The sequence below is a fragment of the Amphibalanus amphitrite genome, unplaced genomic scaffold (assembly GCF_019059575.1).
Source record: "Amphibalanus amphitrite isolate SeventyFive unplaced genomic scaffold, NRLGWU_Aamphi_draft 000322F_arrow, whole genome shotgun sequence".
NCBI classification, from domain to species: Eukaryota; Metazoa; Arthropoda; class Thecostraca; order Balanomorpha; family Balanidae; genus Amphibalanus; species Amphibalanus amphitrite.
In genome coordinates, this window is record NW_024881817.1 from 434,083 (window position 1) to 448,302 (window position 14,220).

The 14,220-nt window shown below is 52.5% G+C and overlaps 1 protein-coding gene and 1 long non-coding RNA gene across 2 annotated transcripts; one reads left to right on the forward strand and one right to left on the reverse strand.

The window, feature by feature from the left end:
• Nucleotides 1-1,893: 1,893 nt before the first annotated feature.
• Nucleotides 1,894-4,357, reverse strand: LOC122388430. The gene is made up of 2 exons (XR_006257788.1): nucleotides 3,618-4,357; nucleotides 1,894-2,398 (listed from the first exon to the last, which is right to left on the reverse strand). It is a non-coding gene; the product is annotated as an uncharacterized LOC122388430 (long non-coding RNA).
• A 7,296-nt stretch (nucleotides 4,358-11,653) lies between these two features.
• Nucleotides 11,654-13,178, forward strand: LOC122388431 (cilia- and flagella-associated protein 36-like). The gene has a single exon (XM_043379499.1). It carries the CDS (start codon nucleotides 11,993-11,995, stop codon nucleotides 12,932-12,934), a length of 942 nt encoding a protein of 313 aa, XP_043235434.1. The 5' UTR covers nucleotides 11,654-11,992; the 3' UTR covers nucleotides 12,935-13,178.
• The last annotated feature ends 1,042 nt before the right edge of the window (nucleotides 13,179-14,220 follow it).

Sequence of the window (14,220 nt, forward strand, 5' to 3'; positions counted from 1 at the left end):
TGCGTCTTGGCGAGCTGATAAAAGTGAGACCATTTTTGCGGCTGTACTTCTTTGCTGTTATAAGTTATAAGCAAAAAAGAATCGGTAAGATATTGGCTTCCTTCCTTCAGGAAATCGCAAAATTTCACGAATGATCGTCATCAATATCAATATTGACCCGAGCCAAATGACAAAACTGCTTTGAAAATATTCAAACTCTCAGTTGAGGAAAGCTCTCTTTTTGCGTTTTTCTAAATTGATGTTGTCCTGGTGATGGACATAATTGGGTGTCGCTGTCGATCCCCACCCAACCATGGCAAAATTGGCTGTCGTGTCCCCTCCTCACCAGCCGGCCACGGGTCAGGAGCACGGCGTCCTTCAGAGCGGTCGGGGGCCGAGCTTCCGCCGCCTCCTGCACGGTGACGGGGCATCCAGGCATTTTACCAGGCATAATGTGGGACCGATTCCCTTTTTCCATATCATGATAAAGAGAGTACACGTTCAAGCTTTGTTACATAGAAATAGCCGTCACTTTCCCCACGTGTCGGCACCGTCCACCGACCCGGCGGGTCGGCGGACCGGTCCTTCATTGTGCAACCACCCTGCATATAACGCACAGGCACTGGCGAATCAGAATCAGAACCACAGTTGGAATACAAGTCTCGGCCCGCTCAGTCTTCTCTCCATCCGCGCCTCCGCGACAATGGTGGCAGCGGCGGTCGAGGGGACTTGTGCCCCTCACCACGGACCCCAGCCTCTACATCTGCACTGACATCGCAGACTGGTTAGTCCGTGCTCCGTGACAGTGTATCGCCCCTACGTCACGTCATCGACTAGGGAGCTGACCATCCTGGACTCGTCATCGTCCGACATCACCGTCTCCAGTGAGTAGCTCTGCCCGGCAATACCATCTGCCCTGCGGTAACGTCATCAGCTGCCCTGGACTCGCTACGGAGCCCGCCGACAGCGCACGGCTCATCAGCCCGCGCCGTCCTCCTCAGCATCATCGAGTGATGGACACCACCTCGCTGAAAGACTCAAGCTCGGAGGAGAGAAGATAAAACAAAAACTTCAACGCTAAATTCAAGAGAAATTGGCACCGAAATCAAGAAAATTCACCCATTATGAACTTTTGCTGTATTTTCGTCAAAAAGTGACAGTGAAATTGTGCTGTGAAATTTGTTTTAACTTCGATGTGTTTCAAAAACCGTACTGTTTCATTATCCGTTTTCGTCAGTGTTCTGTCGTTTGTTGTGCTTCATTGTGGTTGCTCACCCCAAAATTTACGGAGAAATTGCAAATGCGCTTAATTTTTGCCTGCATTTTGCAGTGTCACTTTGACACTTATAAGCATAAAAAGAGCATATTCTGAAGTCGGTATGAACATTCAAATACGTTAATCGTGGTCAATTCACTGAAATTATATTGTATTGATATTCGGCCAGAGATGCCGAGGGCCATGGAGATGCCCAGGGACGGTCCCCGCCAAGAGTGCGGAGGGATCGCCCGGTAGTAGGTGTAATTGTCACGAAACTTACTTATCTGTTCATACCATTTTGTGATACGCTCATATGGAAATTTCTTTCTCCGTCAGCTAAACGTTTCCTCTCTTTGTTATGATCGCTTCGGTTCCCTACGCTTCCCTGGGGGAGGGAAGATAATGTGGGACCGATTCCCTTTTTCCATATCATGATAAAGAGAGTACACGTTCAAGCTTTGTTACATAGAAATAGCCGTCACTTTCCCCACGTGTCGGCACCGTCCACCGACCCGGCGGGTCGGCGGACCGGTCCTTCATTGTGCAACCACCCTGCATATAACGCACAGGCACTGGCGAATCAGAATCAGAACCACAGTTGGAATACAAGTCTCGGCCCGCCACCATTGTCGCGGAGGCGCGGAAGGTGAGACGACTGAGCGGGCCGAGACTTGTATTCCAACTGTGGTTCTGATTCTGATTCGCCAGTGCCTGTGCGTTATATGCAGGGTGGTTGCACAATGAAGGACCGGTCCGCCGACCCGCCGGGTCGGTGGACGGTGCCGACACGTGGGGAAAGTGACGGCTATTTCTATGTAACAAAGCTTGAACGTGTACTCTCTTTATCATGATATGGAAGAAGGGAATCGGTCCCACATTATCTTCCCTCCCCCAGGGAAGCGTAGGGAACCGAAGCGATCATAACAAAGAGAGGAAACGTTTAGCTGACGGAGAAAGAAATTTCCATATGAGCGTATCACAAAATGGTATGAACAGATAAGTAAGTTTCGTGACAATTACACCTACTACCGGGCGATCCCTCCGCACTCTTGGCGGGGACCGTCCCTGGGCATCTCCATGGCCCTCGGCATCTCTGGCCGAATATCAACACAATATAAATTCAGTGAATTGACGACGATTAACGTATTTGAATGTTCATACCTTTGAGAACAGGCTCTTTTTACGTTTACTAGTGTCAAAATGACACGGCAAAGTGCAGGCAAAATTTAAATGCACTTGCAACTTCTCCGTAAATTTTGGGGTGAGCAACCACAATGAAGTGCAACAAACGACAGAACACTGACGAAAACGGATAATGAAACAGTACGGTTTTTGAAACACATCGAAGTTAAAATAAATTTCACAGCACAATTTCACTGTCACTTTTTTGACGAAAATACAGCAAAAGTTCATAATGGGTGAATTTGCTTGATTTCGGTGCCAATTTGTCTTGAATTTAGCGTTGAAGTTTTTGTTTTATTTTCTCTCCTCCGAGCTTGAGTCCTTCAGCAAGGTGGTGTCCATCACTCGATGATGCTGAGGAGGACGGCGCGGGCTGATGAGCCGTGCGCTGTCGGCGGGCTCCGTAATAGTCCAGGGTAGCTGATGACCTTGCCGCAGGGCAGATAGTCTTGCTGGGCAGAGCTACTCACTGGAGACGGTGCTGCTGGACGATGACGTCTGACGAGTCCAGGATGGTCAGCTCCCTAGTCGATGACGTGACGTAGGGGCGATACACCGTCACGGAGCACGGACTAACCAGTCTGCGATGTCAGTGCAGATGTAGAGGCTGGGGTCCGTGGTGAGGGGCACAAGTCCCCTCGACCGCCGCTGCCACCATTGTGTCGGCCGGTGGAATCGCCGACTTACTGGAGGTTCGGTGTGCCGATGCGTCCCCAAAGCCGGTCTCGAGCACTCGATTCGCCAGTGCCTGTGCGTTATATGCAGGGTGGTTGCACAATGAAGGACCGGTCCGCCGACCCGCCGGGTCGGTGGACGGTGCCGACACGTGGGGAAAGTGACGGCTATTTCTATGTAACAAAGCTTGAACGTGTACTCTCTTTATCATGATATGGAAGAAGGGAATCGGTCCCACATTATCTTCCCTCCCCCAGGGAAGCGTAGGGAACCGAAGCGATCATAACAAAGAGAGGAAACGTTTAGCTGACGGAGAAAGAAATTTCCATATGAGCGTATCACAAAATGGTATGAACAGATAAGTAAGTTTCGTGACAATTACACCTACTACCGGGCGATCCCTCCGCACTCTTGGCGGGGACCGTCCCTGGGCATCTCCATGGCCCTCGGCATCTCTGGCCGAATATCAATACAATATAATTTCAGTGAATTGACCACGATTAACGTATTTGAATGTTCATACCGACTTCAGAATATGCTCTTTTTATGCTTATTAGTGTCAAAGTGACACTGCAAAATGCAGGCAAAAATTAAGCGCATTTGCAATTTCTCCGTAAATTTTGGGGTGAGCAACCACAATGAAGCACAACAAACGACAGAACACTGACGAAAACGGATAATGAAACAGTACGGTTTTTGAAACACATCGAAGTTAAAACAAATTTCACAGCACAATTTCACTGTCACTTTTTGACGAAAATACAGCAAAAGTTCATAATGGGTGAATTTTCTTGATTTCGGTGCCAATTTGTCTTGAATTTAGCGTTGAAGTTTTTGTTTTATCTTCTCTCCTCCGAGCTTGAGTCCTTCAGCGAGGTGGTGTCCATCACTCGATGATGCTGAGGAGGACGGCGCGGGCTGATGAGCCGTGCGCTGTCAGCGGGCTCCGTAGTAGTCCAGGGCAGCTGATGACGTTGCCGCAGGGCAGATGGTATTGCCGGGCAGAGCTACTCACTGGAGACGGTGCTGCTGGACGATGACGAGTCCAGGATGGTCAGCTCCCTAGTCGATGACGCGACGTAGGGGCGATACACTGTCACGGAGCACGGACTAACCAGTCTGCGATGTCAGTGCAGATGTAGAGGCTGGGGTCCGTGGTGAGGGGCACAAGTCCCCTCGACCGCCGCTGCCACCATTGTCGCGGAGGCGCGGAAGGAGAGACGACTGAGCGGGCCGAGACTTGTATTGCAACTGTAATTCTGATTCTGATTCGCCAGTGCCTGTGCGTTATATGCAGGGTGGTTGCACAATGAAGGACCGGTCCGCCGACCCGCCGGGTCGGTGGACGGTGCCGACACGTGGGGAAAGTGACGGCTATTTCTATGTAACAAAGCTTGAACGTGTACTCTCTTTATCATGATATGGAAGAAGGGAATCGGTCCCACAATAATGAAAGTAGTCGAGCGTATCGTACAAACTCAGCTGACTGAGTATTTGCACGCGCATGGCTTACTTACTGCAACACAGCATGGGTACAGAAAACTCCACTCAACCGAGACAGCTCTCAGCGTCATCACTGACCGCATCCTACATGCTATGGACAATGCCGAAATTTCCATTTTGGTTCTTCTAGATCTTTCAAAATGTTTTGATGTCGTGCCTCACCAAAAACTCCTAGATAAACTTAGCCTGTACGGGATAGACACGGAATGGTTTAACAACTATTTGACGGGTCACGTGCAGCAGGTTACCGTACGAGGTGCTGACGGTTCCAGCATAACGTCCCGACCCAGAGAAAACAAAATCGGAGTTTTTCAAGGTGGGAGCCTTAGTTGTGTGTTATTCATGCTGTTCGCCAATGACCTGAGCCTACATTTGCCCGATGGCGTCACCATTGTTCAAATTGCAGATGACACGCAAATTTTGTTCACCGGTAAGAAACGGGATCTGGCTACTATCATCTCACTCATGGAGACTGCCCTCGATAACGCTTACCAGTGGTTTTGTCACAACGGAATGAAAGTAAACACTGCCAAAACGCAGATGTTAGTTTTGGGCACCCCAGCTATGTTAAGGGGCCTCCCAACTGTCACCGTTAACTTCTGCGGCTCTGTGGTGGGCGATGCCGGGACTGTGAAAAACTTAGGAATTCAACTCGACCGTCATCTGAGTTACCAGGCACACATTGACGCCATGACTTCAAAATGCACCGGTATACTCATCGCCCTCGCCCACGCACGTCACGTGATGCCATCCAGCACACTGAGGTTTGTAGTGCAGGCCCTGGTTCTTTCCATTGTGCGGTACTGCATGAGTGTGTACGGGACGTGTGGTGTGACACAGATGACTCGCGTACAGAAAATCATCAACTTTTGTGCGCGGGTCGTCAGCGGTCGCAGACGCAGTGACCACATCTCCGATGTCATCGAGCGGTTCGGCTGGCTGCGAGCTGATGAGTTAGCCGAGTACCACACCATCTGCGCAGCCCAGCGAGCTATCACCACGAGAACTCCTGAATATATCAGTCAAACCATCGGTCCATTAGCCCGCGACCTACATGACCACAACACAAGGCACGCCGGCAGATTGACACAACCACGACCCCGAACCGAGACGGGGAGGCGCCGACTGTGTATCAGGGGGGTCTCGATGTTCAACGACATGAACTTGGATCCGTATTTGCCATCGTTCCGTCGAGAGGCAAAAAACGCGATTCTTACCAGACGTCACTGAGGTGGTATTGGTGTGAATGTCGTGTGCGTGATTTGTGTGTGCTATGATGATGCCATACCATGTCTACTTACCCTATGTTTTATCGGTTTTATCTGCTTTACGTGTCAGGTGAAAAGCCACTTTTTGCTGTGGACCCTCGATGAATACATATCTGAATCTGAATCTGAATCCTTCCGAGGCGTCACACAGCTCCTGCCGATTGCATGGTGGTGACACCTGGGTAGGTCAATACCTGAACCAGGGCGACACCTAGTCCTATTCTGGCGAAATGCGAGCCGAGGGTCTCACTGATGCCTCGTCCACCGTAACACCACCCGCTTTCCATCCAAAATGCATCACCAGACCAGGGGCGGATCCAAGGGGGGGGGTCACATGGGTCATGGCCCCCCCTTGAGGCCCGGGGGCCCAAAGACCTGCCAGGGGCACCACCGGCCTATCAGGGGTATCACAGTCCTGACAGGGGCACCACAGGACCGCCAGGGGCACCACAGGCCTAGCAGGGACACCACGGGCCTGGTGCCCCTGGGCCCTGACAGGACTGTAACGCCCCTGACAAGCCTGAAGTGTCTCCGGTAGGCACGTGGTGCCCCTGACAGGCCTGAGGCGCCCCTGCAAGGGCGGTGGTGCCCCTGGCAGGCCTGTGGTGTCCATGGCAGGCCTGTGGTGCCCTTGCTAGGCCTCTGGTGCCCCTGACAGGCTTGTAATGCCCCTGGAAGGACTGTGGTGCCCCTGGGCCCTGACAAGCCTGAGGTGCCCCTGACAGGCCAGTGGTGCCCTTGCTAGGCCTGTGGTGCCCCTGGCAGGCCTCTGGTGCCCCTGACAGGCTTGCGGTGCCCTTGGAAGGACTGTGGTGTCCCTGGGCCCTGACAAGCCTGAGGTGCCCCTGACAGGTCCGTGGTGCCCTTGTTAGGCCTGTGGTGCCCCTGGCAGGCCTCTGGTGCCCTTGCTAGGCCGCTGGTGCCCCTGGCAGGCCTCTGGTGCCCTTGCTAGGCCGCTGGTACCCCTGCGCCCGGAGAGGACTGGTGCCCCTGAAAAGTCTGAAGTGCCCCTCGGCAGGCCCGTGGTGCCCCTGACAGGCCCAAGGTGCCCCTGCGAGGCCGGTGGTGCCCCTGGCAGACCTCTGGTGCCCCTGGCAGGTCTGTGGCGCCCCTGGCAGACCTGTGTTGACTGGTGCCCCTGCTAGGTCGCTGGTGCCCCTCACAGACCTGTGGTGCCCCTGGGCCTTGACAAGCCTGAGATGCCTGGCTATGACAGGCTCGTGGTGCCCCTGATAGACCAGTGGTGCCCTTGCTAGGCCTGTAGTGCCCCTGGCAGGCCTCTGGTGCCCCTGCTACCCCTGCGCCCGGAGAGGACTATGGTGCCCCTGAAAAGCCTGAAGTGCCTCTCGACAGGCCCGTGGTGCCCCTGGCCCCTGACAGGCCCAAGTTACCCCTGCGAGGTCGATGGTGCTCCTGGCAGACCTCTGGTGCCCCTTGCAGGTCTGTGGTGCCCCTGGCAGGCCTGTGTTGACTGGTGCCCCTGCTAGGCCGCTGGTGCCCCTCACAGGCCTGCGGTGCCCCTGGAAGGACTGTGGTGCCCCTGCCCCTAGGGGTGCTCATGGGCCCAACAGGTCCGTTGTGCCCCTGACAGGCCTGTCGTGTATACTTGCTAGACCTGTGGTGCCCCTACTTCCTGGCAGGCCTGTGGTGCCCCTGGCGGGCCTGTGGCGCCCCTACAAGGCCGTAGGTGCCACTGAAAGGTTTGTGGTGTCCCTGGAAGGACTTTGGTGCCCCTGACAAGCCTGAAGTGTCAAGGACAGACCCTTTAGACGCCAGGGTCAAGTTCGTCGGACTGACAACGATTTGCTTACCTGATAACGTTCCTGGTAAGTACTCACTACTCAGCGTCCACAACATATACACATAGCATCTATGCACATAGCACATTCATATATACTTGCTTACAATTGGTAAATGTGGTTGTGGCTAAGAGTTAACCCGCGCCCTGGTGGGGTCTGTTTATAACGCGACCTGGTGGGGGGGGGGCTATTTTTTGCCCCCCCTCGTATCTCCGAAACTACTGGACGGATCCGAAAAATTCAAACGGCGTTCGAAAGGCCTGTCAAATTTGTCGGGGGAAACCAAATTTTATTGACCTCGGGGTCACCGATGACGTCACAGGTCAGGTCAAAGATGAAATGTTTCACCGTTCACGGGTCTTCTAGGGAATGCGCTATAACACCGAGGAAAACGCATTTTGTCGGGAATCAGCGATAGGGCGTCAGTTGCCTAGTAGATATGTTGCTGTTAGAGGTCACTGGTCATACCAGGTCAGGTCACAGGTCAGGTCACCAAAGGTCACCAAGGGTCACCACATGAACCCAACTTTACTAAGGTTATGCGATGCATGTTTTATGGCCAGTTTTTCATTTCCAACTCAATGGTGTTGGTTATAAGACCATCAGGTACGGTTTAGGTCACTTTCTGGTGGAGGTCAGGTCAAGGTCAGGTCAAAAAAGGTCAAATTTCAAAGTTGATATTTTTGTATAAAATGGGTATTGATTCGATGCAGCTCGTCAAGGGGAGTCTAATGGTGGTCTTTGTTTTGCGCTACGAGGTCTAGAATTGCTGAAAATCGAGTTTGAAAATTTGACGTCATCAATTTTGAACAGTTTTTTCGCTATAACTTGGCCAAAAAAAGAGGTATCGATCTCAAATTTGGTATGTAGATAGAAGGCGGTAAGGACTATCACATATATTCCGTTTTTTTTTTCGAAAATCAAAAAACTTTTTGGATTTTTTGGCTATTATATTCAAAAAATCTATTTTTTGATTTTTGGGGGTCAAAATCCAAAAATTTCAAAAATCCGAGATAGCAGTTTTGTAGCCCTGTCCATTCTACAGCTTTTATGTCTTTATCATTTTTCTGTATTTGCAAAGCTATAGGCCTGACAGCTCTTCCCGCGAAACCCTTTTTTGGGTCGAAAACGGCAGAACATGACGTCACTCTGACGTCATTTCCGGCCAACCTATCATAGCCTTTGGAAAAAATTTTGGTCACAATGTGTAAAATTGATGTCCGGGAGGGTACTGAAAGTTTGGTGACGATCGGCGCAGTGGTTCTGGAGATATATTGAAAAGTCTGGAGGGGGGGCAAAAAATAGCCCCCCCCCCCCACCAGGGCGCGGGTTAAGATACTGACTAAAAATAAAAAATAAAAAGAAAAAAACTGAAAATGGGGGCACCACCAAAATGAAGTGGACGAAATCCGTTGAGTTTTTAATTTTGGGTACAGGTAGGGGCACCACTTCGATTCATGACCCTCCCTTGGAGTTTTCCTGGATCCGCCCCTGCACCAGACTGGTATACAGTACCATCTTACTCCGTTTTCGAGCACAGTGCTGCAACTGCCCCTTACAACCCTAAAGCGATGGATTCATCTTGGCTCACGTCCTGGGCTCTTACCTGCGTCACGAGACGTACCGCGCTTGTTTGTTTTGTTGGGTTAGGCCCTTTCGGTCTGACAAGACCATTGCAGAGCCGGAAGGATGATAGGAATTAGGGGGAGACATTGGTCTGGGCAGGCACCCTAGTGAGTCGCCGGGGCTGAGCCCGTCCAGAGGACAGGCCACCCAGCCCAAAGGCACTCACTGCACCCGGCTACGGGGTGCGCTCCCTCGGGAGCAGCGGTGCCGCTCCAAGGGAGCAGCCCGCATGAGATAAAGTTGCCTGTCCAGCCCGGAGGGAGGTTGCGGCGTGGAGGAGAAGGATTTCAGTATCCTGAGGATAGAAGCACGGAACGGTGAGTACCGCGCTGCGTCATTTTCAGTTTTGTTGTCACGCTACCTGGTCCTTCCTTCTCCGCGAGGCACCGGCATATCCTTATCCCTCGCTTTGGTGCAATCGTATCTCAGCCCTTCGCTTTGGTGTTGTACTCGCATGATCTTGTTTGCAGCCTGATCCATTCCCGTGCTAAGGGCATTTTGCTCAGGTATATATACTCCGTTGCGACCCCCCCCCCCCCCCATCTCCTACAGTCTGAGGTCAGGGTAATCTCGCCCCCCCCCCCTCCTCCCCCACCTGGTTCACCGCCTAGTCTGTACCCCACCCACGCCCTCCCTCCAGCTCTATACCGGCAGCCTGTCCTCAGGAATGTATTGAGCGTTTCCGGGGTGACGGCTGATATCAGTCGTCACGCTGCATTAACAATCGCCCCCCAGGGACAGTGTCGAATGCCACTCATTCCGGGAGCTGAGGTCAGTCCGGTCAGCTCGGTCATTCCATCATTTCCCGGAGGCTACCGGATTTTGCCACGGTCAACGCTCGAGACACGTCTGGTAACAGAGAACGTGGTAAATTGTGGTGACAAAATCATTGCCGGAAAGGAAACTGTGACCAAGGATACCACACTATTTGTCCCGACTATTTTAGGCAAGGGATCAACCATATTCAATAGGCTCAAAAGAGAAAGACTAACGGGATGATATGTAGTTAAACCAATTATTGCGGCGCTGCGCAAATCTCTTCCATATCTTGATAGACATCAACTGCGAATATCCATTCCATCCCCATCCGTGAGCGAATCAAATATATTTGGGTAAAAAACATACCATATCAGCTCGCATTGATTTCAATCGGAATGGATTTTTGCCGTAAAATGAAGTTTGAAGATACCAATCATTAGCAGCATGCATTTTTGGTTAACCACGCCCACCAACCAGAGGTCGGAACACCCCCTTCCCCGCAGCCCAAATAATTTGAGCACAATTTCGATTTCGCGTCCAATGTCACTGTCATGAGCTGCGCCCTACACGATCGCGTGATGAGGAGGGCGGGGTAGCGGTGGGGGGGGGGGGGGTCAGGATGGGGAGGGGAGGGGCACCCGTGGCCTGTTGACCGGCGTCCAAGGCGACACCCCTCTGTGCTCGGAGGTCGATAAGTCGGTCAAATCGTCCGTCGATCGCCGCGAGGGCTGCGGCGCCCCAGGACGGCGTTTACCGCGCGCGGAGAACTAATGGCCGGCGACGGCAGGCTCACCATCGAGGGATTATTGGCTGTCGAGTGTCGGTGGTGTAGGTCCTTTGTCCGAGCACGTCGCCAGACACGGAGATTAGTGATATCCGACATAGGAAATCCAATAGCCGGAATCTGGCGTTTGGCATGCCACAGCGCTTATGCTTAGCTCTGTACATCAATGGTTGAGCGCATCAGGTGGGTGGTAGAAAATATCTTAAAGCGCGATGAACCCTTTGGATCAAGTACCTATCCACATCCTTTAGCCGTACCTATGTATTTTGAGCAGCCAAAAGAAAAAAAGTTCGATGGCACCAGCAAAGCCTTATGCATTTGCTGTGCCTGGCCTGTGGTTATGTCACTTGCTGCGTATTTCGCATCTCCGCTTTCCACCTGGCTACACTACATATACAGATCTTTAGGTTAGAGACATCTTTTCAAGTGTTGTCTATAAGAGCATGGAAATACGATTATTCATCTGGGCACAGGGCATGGATAGGGCAGAAGCGTGCAGTACTAGGCATCTTTCGCAGCTATTCACCTCAATGAATTGCTCCTAGGTGATCAATGAGTCAGGTTAATTGGGTGATCGAGAGACAGTCTCCGGCAGCTTACGAATAGTTCGATGGAAACCCACCCACTGCAGCTAAAAAACACATCAGCTGTACGGTGAGTGAAGACAAAGACTCGTAACATTAGCGGCTGTTCCGGCGTTGCCCTTCTATGACCATGAATTGTGCAGCAGCTGATTCTGTTTACCCGTCCGGTCGTCATGGCGACGGTCGCATTCCAACAGGGCGCCGCCGCTGTACGACCAATGTCTACCGCCCCTGTATCGTGGCCTGAGGCATTCCTGGTCGACAAAGACGAGTGGAGGTGCGGCGCCGCGGTCGTGTCATACTGGCGGTGACCGGCGGGTGCGACAGAGGTGCCGCCGACCGCGGCACTGCGGCAGAGGACGGCAGACGCAGCTGGAGCCGGGGGCGGCAGACGATCACGACTGACGCAGAAGAGGTCTTCCGTCAGAGTCAAGGTGAGGAGGCAAGAGGAAACAAAAAACAAATGACGTAGAGTGACAAAACAGACCGACGACCTCCGGAAAACGCTTGTGGAGTTCAAGGAAGTCGTCCCACTCTAGAGCGATACCCAAGACCGGACGCAGACGAAGATCAGGATGTCGAAGAAGGACAACAGCTCCGACGACATGTCGTGGGTGTTCGACTCGCTGGTTGACTTCCTGCGCGGTCCCATCTGGAACATTCCCATGATCAACTTCATTGAGCAGAAGTCGATGATCTTCGAGCCAGGCGGTGAGAACCAGCGCGAGTACCGGCGCATACACGACGAGTACAAGAACCTGGTGGACTTCATGCTGGGCACCTACATGGAGGACATCGGCATCACGCCGGCGCAGTTCGAGTCGGCCTGCTGCAAGTCGTCCAACCGGATCAAGTCCCAGTTCCACCAGATGCTGTTCGAGCAGCTGTGGGCCGCGGACGACTTCGACATGTTCCAGCGTATGATGATCCGCACCAACATCGAGCTGCAGCTGCAGGCGCTGGAGCTGATCCAGCAGCGCTGCGGCCTGCTGCCCGCCAGCTTCCAGGCCGAGACCACCCAGGTCAGCGACGAGGAGAAGCGCGTGCTGGAGGAGGTGATGCGCCGCTCGGTGCTCGAACACCAGCAGCAGGAGGCGCGCATGGACCAGGAGACCCGGCAGCTGGAGCGGACGCTGGCAGAGACGGACGGAGAGAGGCGCCGCCTGGAGGCCGAGCGCAGCCGCGAGCAGCAGCTCATCCAGGAGACGCTCAAGCTGTCCGTCAGCGAGCAGCCGTCGGCCGGCGCCACCCCCATCCCGCCCGAGGCCAAGATCAGCGCCGAGGAGGTGGCCAAGCGGCAGGCCTACCTGCGCCAGCAGCGCGACAAGCTGCTCGCCATGAAGCGCACCGAGCGCCAGAAGCTGCTGGACAGCTCCGAGAAGCGGGAGGCCACCAAGCGGCCCAAGTCGTCGCGCGCGGCGCGCTCCGCCTTCGCCGGCAAGGTGGACGCCAAGACGCTGGAGATGCGGAAGCACCTGGCGGACGCCCTCCGGCGAGAGGTGGTCGACAAGAAGTAGCGGCGCGCGCGGCGGTGCTCGCTGCACGGTCGGGATGAGGAGGTGCCCGGATGAGGGAGAGTGTTTGCATCCTTGGGATGAATGGCTCGGCGCGCTTTGTGGATCGGTGTGTCTCAATGGTCACTGCTGCTTCACTCGGATGGCGAGCTCGTTGTTTTATGCCTAGGAGTTATTGACATAACATAAGTAAAGGTGCTTTGTAGTGCTTCTATGCAGACACGTAATAATAATTATCACATGCGCAGTATTTGTATCATGCTTTTTGGGGGGACGGGTAACGGGCGGATCGCGCTTAAGCTGTAAAACGTGTATTACGTGCATAGTTTTTGGCGTAGATTCTCCAATAACCTGTCAGTGTTCGATAACTATTTAACAAATAGCTGAGTATTTTAGGCCTGAAAATTGGCGGATATTTATCGAATTTCGACTCATTCATGAAGCGCGTTAAAAACGGAAGCTGAAGTCATCCAGCTAGCGCAGCTGACATTGTATGAATACTAGGGACGGGAGAAATTCTCGCACTTCCATGGTACTAACTATTACGCAAATGTCCCTCTGGAAAGGTAGCTCATGTTGGGATTCTCAATAGAAAATCACAATTCTAAAGAAAAGTGATTTTTGCTTTTGAAAATTCCCAACTCCCAACCTTCGGATATTCCACTCATGATACCTATTTGAATATAAGAAAGTCTTGAACCCTTCGGTAGAACAGTTTGGAAAAAGATATACGTGACTATGCAACGATACATCCTTCCCATTTACTTTTTTCAAGCATGGCGAATTCAGCCCCGACAATCGTAGGCATTTATGAGGAGCAAAGATAACAACAAGATTTGTTAATCGTCTCTTTGATAAGGCTGAAATACACTCTGTCGGCAGTCAGGAAATCGCATGCGAGAAAATAGGTGCAGCTATGCAATGCTATCAATACAGCAATCACGCTCACAGCAATCGCTTGAATTTATGCAAGACGCACGTGAGCCTTTTAAGTCAGCCTCAAAGTCTAAAGGCTAACTAATCAGGCGTTTTTTTAATATTTATTTTCTTTTTAACCCTCGCCGGCACAGGGGAGGGGGGGGGGTTGGTGCACCCCCTAAGGTTTCGCGAATAACTCGCGTAAAAAGCGGCCGATCGCGACGAAACTTTCAGTACCCTCGCATTGATCAATTTTACACCTAACCTTAAAGGGACCCTCCCACCTTAACATTAGTTTTGAGTTGAGATAGCCAAGTTTGCGGCCAGGCTCAGAAACCACCATTTATCCTGGTCGCAAACCCCGCAGCTTT